This window comes from Guillardia theta (genome assembly GCF_000315625.1).
Source record: "Guillardia theta CCMP2712 unplaced genomic scaffold GUITHscaffold_30, whole genome shotgun sequence".
In the NCBI taxonomy this organism is placed as follows: Eukaryota; class Cryptophyceae; order Pyrenomonadales; family Geminigeraceae; genus Guillardia; species Guillardia theta.
In genome coordinates this window covers 265640-273262 of record NW_005434644.1, presented here as the reverse complement: position 1 = coordinate 273262, position 7623 = coordinate 265640, and the positions used below count along the sequence as shown (strand labels likewise).

At 59.1% G+C, this 7623-nt stretch overlaps 2 protein-coding genes across 2 annotated transcripts in view; one reads left to right on the top strand and one right to left on the bottom strand.

The window, feature by feature from the left end:
- The window catches only part of GUITHDRAFT_107652 (hypothetical protein), a gene marked incomplete at both ends in the record, with an annotated part of 2883 nt that extends 516 nt beyond the window's left edge, over positions 1 to 2367 (bottom strand). Inside the window, 9 exons of the mRNA XM_005833371.1 lie at positions 155 to 233; positions 280 to 340; positions 392 to 430; positions 479 to 547; positions 598 to 657; positions 703 to 840; positions 966 to 1079; positions 1124 to 1272; positions 1350 to 2367. Of these exons, the coding sequence (XP_005833428.1) occupies positions 155 to 233; positions 280 to 340; positions 392 to 430; positions 479 to 547; positions 598 to 657; positions 703 to 840; positions 966 to 1079; positions 1124 to 1272; positions 1350 to 2367 (1727 nt within the window). The remainder of the gene's footprint in view (positions 1 to 154; positions 234 to 279; positions 341 to 391; positions 431 to 478; positions 548 to 597; positions 658 to 702; positions 841 to 965; positions 1080 to 1123; positions 1273 to 1349) is intronic.
- Positions 2368 to 3149: 782 nt separating this feature from the next.
- On the top strand, positions 3150 to 6099 carry GUITHDRAFT_138193 (hypothetical protein; the record flags this gene model as incomplete). The annotated part of the gene is made up of 16 exons (XM_005833370.1): positions 3150 to 3324; positions 3375 to 3409; positions 3458 to 3520; positions 3655 to 3852; positions 3914 to 4039; positions 4090 to 4143; positions 4198 to 4233; positions 4281 to 4529; positions 4596 to 4613; positions 4665 to 4781; positions 4839 to 4906; positions 4954 to 5032; positions 5089 to 5148; positions 5249 to 5326; positions 5850 to 5942; positions 6010 to 6099. The coding sequence occupies 16 exons, from the start codon at positions 3150 to 3152 to the stop codon at positions 6097 to 6099; spliced, it is 1539 nt and encodes a 512-aa protein (XP_005833427.1).
- Between the last annotated feature and the right edge of the window lie 1524 nt (positions 6100 to 7623).

Below are 7623 nucleotides of genomic sequence, written 5' to 3'. Positions count from 1 at the left end.
ATGGCCACACTTCTCTCCTGAATTCACAATCCTCCTTCTCCTCGTCTCTTCCTCTTCCTCTCCTCTTCCTCCTCCCCTCCTCCTCCTCCTGATCTCCTCCTCCTCCTCCTCCACCTCCACCACCTCCTCCTCACCTCCCCCCCTCCCTCCCTACACCTGTGGCATTGTCACTTCCTGCGCGTCGACCGGCAGCGTCAGCAGCTTCTTCGTGGTTGGTCGAGCAGCAACTCGAGCTGACACCCGCTGTCAACCCCAGCTGACCTCCAGGTGCAGCCTCACCCTGGTGCCACAGAGCAGCTTCTTGCAGGTGTTGCTTCAGGCTCGAGTTCTCGCCCTCCAGCTGTCACAATTTCTCAGCTCGTCACTCCCAGGTGAGAGGATGACACTTCACCTTCGCCAGCTCCCTCTCTTGCCGGGAGCACCGTGTTTGCTGGGAAGAGCAGGGATGTCAGGTCGAGCCCAGCAGCCCTCGAGCAACCGCATCACTCAGCTCCTCATCCAGCTCTATGCATCTGATTCTCAGCTTGTCACCGTTGGTCCTCTCCAGCTGGAGGGGGGGAGAAGTCAGACGAGTCACAGGGCGGTCGCTCATGGCACCATCGCCGAGTCCTTCTCCAGCCTCGCGAGATCCTCGTTGCGCCTGCTGCTCCTCTCCAGCTGCGAACCTTCAGCTGGGGTCTGCACGAGGAGCCTCCTTCTCACCTTCTCCTTCTCCCTTCTCTCCTCCTCGAGCTCCTTGGACACAGTCGCCAACTTCTGAGTGACCGAGTCTAGCTGCGAGGTAAGCACGCCGTTCTCCTTCTCCCACTTGGCCCTCACAGTGTCGAAAGCTTGTTTCAACTGGCAGACGCCGACAGGTCAACAGCGGTAGCAATCAACGCAGCATGTAAAACAATCATTATCGTCGTCAACGTCGTCGTCGTCATCATCATCATCATCTCCATCCTCATCCTCCTCATCGTTACCTCGACAAGTTGTGTCTTCCTGACGTTGGCAAGCTGCGAATACTTCTCAACCTCATTTTCCAGTCTGCTCTTCTCCTTCTTCAGCATGTTTATCTCCTGCACCTTCTCTGCCAGCTGCAGCAAACCCCGTCAGCTGGGCGATACCTCGGCTTCCTGACCTCTTTTTTCAGCTCGACTACCAGCTCCCTCGACGTCTGCAGCTCGAGCAGGGTCAGGGCGAACGCTTCCTCCACCTTCTGAATGTCCGACATCTGCTTTTTGTAGTCGGCAGCCAGCTCCTCGTACTTCCCTTTGAGAGCACGCAGCTCTGTTCAAGGGAGGCATCATGTCAGCAGACAGCACACCTTTCCTCCTCCTCCTCCTCCTCCTCCTCCTCCTCCTCACCCGTTGCCAGTCTCAGCCTCTCCTGCGCGGTCTGCTTGGCCGCCATGGAGATCCTAACCCTTTCCTCTCGGTGGGGAGGGAGCTTCTTTGTTTCCACCTCCTCCTTAGCTCTCTTGACCTTCTTGTCCAGCCTCTCCTGCTTCTTCTTCAGCGCCTCCAGGTCCTTCTGAGCTTTCTGAATCTCTTTCATCTCCTCCTCGTCGATCTCCCCATCTTCTTCAGCTGCAGCTATAATCTCCCGCAGCTTCTTCTCCGCTGCCTTCACGTCGTTGGAAGCCATCAGCGCTGCCAGCTCGGCCTTCTCTGCTGCCTTTCTCTCCAGCTCTTCTTTGAGCTGCTCCGCGGCTCGCTTCTTCTCCTGCATGGCGCGGAGGTGCTCCTTGGCCTGGTCGATCTGTGCTTGCTCGTTCTCGTCGATCTCTCCATCTTCTTCAGCAGCAGCAATGATCTCCTTGAGCTTCTGCTCCGCTGCTTCAAGGTCGTTCCCTGCCATCATGGCCTGGAACTCGGCCATCTCTCGCTCGTGGTCTTGCTCCTTGGCATCTGACTCCGCTTGCTCGCTCTCCGCCGACTCAAACTTCCTTTCCTTGAGCTCTGCCAGCAGCGTCGAGAGAATTCGGACACTCTCCTCCTGCTTTGTGGAGCTCGCGAGCTGTGTTGAAGCAAACAACCTTACCTGCTCCAGCTGCCGCTCCACCCAGGAACTTGCGCTCCCTTCAACAGCCGTCGGCACAGGCACAGGAGGCACCGAAGAGGAAGAGATCTTGAAGGCGCGGGGAGGAGGAGGAGCGCTCTCTCGTGTCGCCGGGGCCTTCCTATTCCTCCATCTCTCCTCCAGCAGCTCAAGGTTGTCTCGTCGGAACTTGCCGCCTCCAGCCACGATCGCCCTGCCTCCTCTCGAGCTGCTCTCGGAAGGGAGAGGAGGAGGACGAGGGGAGATCAGTCGTTCTCCTCCTCTCGGTGTGATCGGCGGCAGCTCGCACGCTCCCCGTCGCTCCTCCTCCTCCCCTGCCATCATAGCACCGACTGGCCCGTAAATAACCGCCGTACTTGACTAGCGTAACTGACCGGGCCGGGCCGGCCCGGGGGACCACAGAGTCCGAAAGTTTAGACTCAGTTCAACTTCACTCGGAGGCTCCGAGGCGAAGTAAACTTTGAGTAAACTTTAAAGGCGAAGCAACTTCTCAGCCTACCCCCCCTTCCCCTCAGCCCGCTGGTAGATTTTTGCTGCTACCCGTGGTGACGGGGATTTCCATAGGTTGAGTACCCCCCTGATTTCCCTCCAATTTGTTACACAAAGTACCCCCACCCCCTTCAATTCACCCCCTACCCCCTCCTCAAGTCAAACACAGCCGAAGGACATCTCATGACCAAAAGAAGAGGAGGTCAGCAAATTTAACAAGAAAGACCTTAAATTCTACAAGAAAGATCTTATTTTAGCCGATTTCTGGGTTGATCAGCTCGAGTTGACAAGTTGAACAAAGACGGAGGAGGGATCGGACCGGAAGGAGGGCGAAGAAGTGGGGGGGGCAGGGGAGAGAGGAGGAGGAGAAGAAAGAGACAGGACGGAACTTAAAGGATGGTACCTGTTGGGCTGTGCTGAGGATAGTCTTCTTGATGTAGCAGCCCCATTTAGCCATCCTGGGTCGCAATGCTGCTTTTACAAATGTCGGTGGTCTATTGGGTGCTGATGTCGATGCCAGGACGTTGTTAACGAGTCGAAGAGCTCATTGCAGGCATGATCGTGATCCTTCTTTTCAGATGAAGGCAGCTTAAGAGATAGCGCTTCACGGCACGACCATGGATCACGAGGACTTGGACGACGTTGCCTCCTCGGAGAACTCTTCTCCTTCCAGCTCAGCAAGCAACCGATCCCTCAACACGTCAAGGGATGTTGACAACCTGCCGAGTGATCCTGCGAAGCTGAGGACGCTCCTCCGCGCCATGCGTGCCGGAGCGAACGCGTACAAAGAAGGTTCCCAGTGATTCTGATTGCAGTTTGTATCCGTGACTGAACGAGCGCAGAGAGCGTGAGGCTGAAGGAGCTTCTCAAGAAGAGGGTCAGCACCCTGACGCGCTGTAAGTGAGGATGCTGAGAGCACCCACAGGATCACGAGATCTCGGAGCTGAGGCAGATCCTGAGCCTGAAGAACGGCCGGACGCCGCACCCGGTACGCTTTAGCGAGGATGAGCAGGAAGGCGGGATGATGTAGGATGGCAGCACGAGCATGACGCCGAGGTGAAGAATCTCCGATCGGAAAGAACTTCCTGTTTGAGAAGGTGCGGCACGAACTCTCTCTGGCAGATCACCAGGCACTTACTCCCTCTCCTTCATTGCCAGGCTGTGAGACTAGAGGAGAAAGTCAGAGGGCTGGAGGAGGAGCTGAGAAGCTGTCAGGCAGGCAAGCATTCGCCGGTCGTGGCTGAGCTGCTTGTTGTGACGCCTTTCCTTGCAGCGTTCGCCAAGTCGAAGATGGACGTGGACAAGCTCAGGGCTCGAGTGGTACACCTGCGGCGCCACCGCTGCCTCTGCTGCTCCTTGACTGATTGTTTCGTCCCTGCAGCACACCCACGAGTATGTGAACAAGGACAAGAGGGAGGGCCTGCAGTCCCTGATGCAGGAGATCCAACATTCGAAGCTCCTGCTTGTTGAGCTCACGAGCTCCCTGAGCTCGGAGCTGAAGCCCTCGGTAGCCAGTCTCGTCTCGCCCCGCTTTCCTGACATGCCCTGGCGGCTCAGATGGAGACGAGGCTGGCGTGGCTAGAGCTTGACACCGTCCGGAAGGAGAAGCAGGTGAGACTGAACGATTTCTTCCTGCTGCTGGCAACGTGACCGCGAGACATGAAGGAGGCAGAAGAGCAGTTCTTCCAGCAGTTCGCGTCGGTGAGTTCGCGCCCTGAGGTGTGAGCTGGGGGGTGAAGCGCCTGCAGATGCTAGAGCAGAACTCAGCACTGGAGCGAGAGCTGCACCAGTGCAGGGACATGCTGAGGAAGGAGCAGATGGCGGATAAGGCATCGATGGAGTCGTTCGTGAGGGGCTCGTCCGAGATCCTCGTCGGCACAGAGTTGAGGCTCAACAGCATCTGCGACTGCCTGGAGATGCTCGGGGAGAAGTTCGCGTCCCTCGGATACGACCGCACGCTCATGATCAGCGCCCTGGGCAAGCTCACTGGCCTCCAGGTCACTCGCTGCCTTCCCCTCCTTTCCCCTGTGTCTGACTCTACGCTTGTTGCTCCCCTCCTGCAGCAAAGTGAGTCGGTGAAGGTGAGCCGCCCTCCTCCTCCTCCCTTCTCCTCCCCCTCACCAGCATCGCAGGAGCTCTGCGAGAAGGCAACGAGCATGACGGAGGAGAGGTCCTTCCCGCTGCACCTCCACCCCGTCCCTAGCACCCCTCGCTCCTCTTCCGCCGTCATTGTCGCGCCAAGTTACTCAGTGAGGCCTCGAGCACGTCCAAGGTCCTGCGGCTCGCAGTCTGACCCTCCTTGGCAGGACACAAAGAGGTTTCCGCTCGCCTCTCCTCGCTCGCAGGCAGCTGAGCTCTTCGACGGGCACGCCAGGTTGCTGCTAGTGCTTCCCCAGCTGACGCTGACCTGGCGATCTCCAGGTCTCCTCGCGCTGCTCCTCAGTCCCCGCGGCGAGCGGATCATGCCAACCGGCTCCAGCTGGAGATCGGCAGGCTGCAGGTGGGTCAGGAGCTGTTTGCGAGATGGCACGTGACATGTCAAACCTGCTGTAATAGGAGCGACTGCGACAGAGTGAAGTTGCGCGGGAGGAGGAGGAGCAGAAGTGCAAGGCTCAGGTGGGTGCAGGAGCCTTGGAGGAGGGGTGGATGGATGGTCAGGGATGTTGCGGTTTTCGTTGACCCAGCAGTCTGACGCTCTTGCCCTGCTGCTGGCCAGGTCGCGACTCTCAAGAATCAGCTGCAGATCAAGAACGAGATACACGCGCTCGTCAAGATGAGCAACAAGAACATGCAGGTTTAACATCTCCTCCCTCCCTCTCGCCTTCTGCCACTCCATCCTCCTTTCCCCTTTCTTACCCCTACCGCCCCTCGTATCCCTCCCTGTCTTTCTCTTTGCTCTATTCCCTCCCCCCTCCCCCTCGACTCCACCATCTCCTCATTCCCCTTTCCCCTATCTCCCTTCCCATTTCTCCTCCTCCCTCTGTCCTTCTTCTGGCTTCTCTTCTCTCCTACTCTCCTGCTCCATCCTCTCGTCCTCTCTTCCTCTCGTCCTCTCGTCCTCTCGTCCTCTCCCCTCTCCTCCTCTCGTCCTCTCGTCCTCTCGTCCTCTCCTCCTTCCTCCAGACTCGCTATCAGTTACCTGATCTCTCAACCACATGGTGCAGGGCGACATGGAGGCCATGCAGAAGCTGGTCGAAGTCGCAAGAGATGAGGCACATTCCTTGCATCCTCCCCTCCCCACCCCTCGCTCATCTCCTCCCCTCCCCACCCCTCGCTCATCTCCTCCCCTCCCCACCCCTCGCTCATCTTGCCCCCAGGTGGAGCAGTGGAAGCGAAAATTCACTGAGCTGGAGGAGGAGAGGAGGATCGTAGCCGAGCATCAGGACGAAAACAAGAAGATCCTTGCGGAGGTTGACAGGTCCGGCCCCGCCTCTCCCCCAGCTACTTTTCAGCTGACCTGTCTTTGTGGACTGGCAGGTGGAGGAGGCGCTGCGCCCAGCTCGAGATGTCCATGTACCTCTCAGGAGGACTTCAGTCCCCCGGTCCAAGCCTGCAGGCCCCTGCTAGCTCGACCGCTGGTGGGAGGCAGCTGGAGTTGGCGAAGGACATCCTGGAGGATGGTCAGAGCATCGTTGCTGGACTGCGCGCGGAGTTTGCGGATCAGATGCCGCTAGATCGAAGAACTGCTCCTCGGTCAGACGGCACCAGGGCTACCAGGTCCCCAGCAGGAGCAGGGTATCATGCGACGGATCGCGTTGGTCAGCCACCAGATGGGGAGGGAGCAGGGGGGGATAAAAAGGTGCCGGCAGCCTCGCCGAGCATGCGGCCTAGAGGTGAAGCTCTGGAGCTGCTCGTCTCCTCGCCCCCCGCCATGGCCGACGGCACGACGCCCAGCATGACCCCGCAATCCGGCTGGCAGACACAACCCAGCTGGCCACGAGCTGGGAAAGATTGGAGGAGCCCTAAGGGGGACGTGAAGTCTGACTTCAGGCCCGTGAGGTACAGCTGGAGACAGCAGAGTGCGGCGGGTGCGGCGGGCTCGGCAGCGGGGGAGGCGGGGGAGGAGGAGGCGCATGCGCATCATCAGGGAGGGAACACGTGCGACACCAGCACGGCAGACACTGAGAGCTCGGACGTGCAGCAGCCGCAGCAGCTCCTCCATGCCCGCAGCCGCTTCCTCCTGCATGCAAGCGCGCAAGGGGCCCAGCCCTCCTCGCGCCGTCCGCTGAGGAAGCGGGAAGGAGGGCCGAGGACAGCAGGCGGGTCAGGTCGAACGCCCCCTTACATGAGTGGGGAGAACTCGAGTGACGGGGAGTCATACACCAAGGGGGAGGTGGCAGGAGGGACGGGAGGAGGAGGAGGAGGAGGAGGGAGGAGAGATGGTGGGAGCTACGTCTTCACCCCCCGCGCTCGCTCCGTCTCCCCTTACGAGAAGTGCTCGGACCCGGAGGACTACGCGTGCTCGGAGGGGCGGGGGAGGGACGTTAGGAAGAGGAAGGGGTTATGCAAGGTCTGCAACAAGTCAGTGTACAAGTGGCAGCTGAGGCTGCGGGAGATGGACGGGGGATACGTGCACCAGGCCTGTCTGCGAGAGGTCCTCTACCCCGGCGAGGGGAGGAGCTTGCATCCTGAGAACAGGGCGGTCTAAGGGTAAGGAGATAGCCGTGCTCCTGCTCCTGCTCCTGCTCCCCTTCTGCTCCTGCTCCTGCTCCTGCTCCTGCTCCTCCTGCTGTTTCCCGTTGTAACATTTGGCCCTGGTCCTTGTACAGTTATGATGCTTTGTAGTTTGTTTATTTTCGTTTTCGAGAACAAGTCTATTCTTGTCCTTCTCTCCTCCCCTCCGGTTTGTCATCAACCCACCGCTTCCTCCTTCCCTCCTCTCTCCTCTCCCTCCCCGCCTCCTCCTCCTCCTCCTCTCTCCCATTCTTTGTTCCTGTTCCTTCATCATCCCCTGCTGAAGATGCTCTTCCATTCCCATTCCTTGCGGTGCGAGCGGACGATATGCCATCTCTTGCCCTCCCTGACATTCCCTCCAACTCCACCTGAAATCGAAACATTATCCCCCCCCTCCCCTCTCCTCCTCCTCCTCCA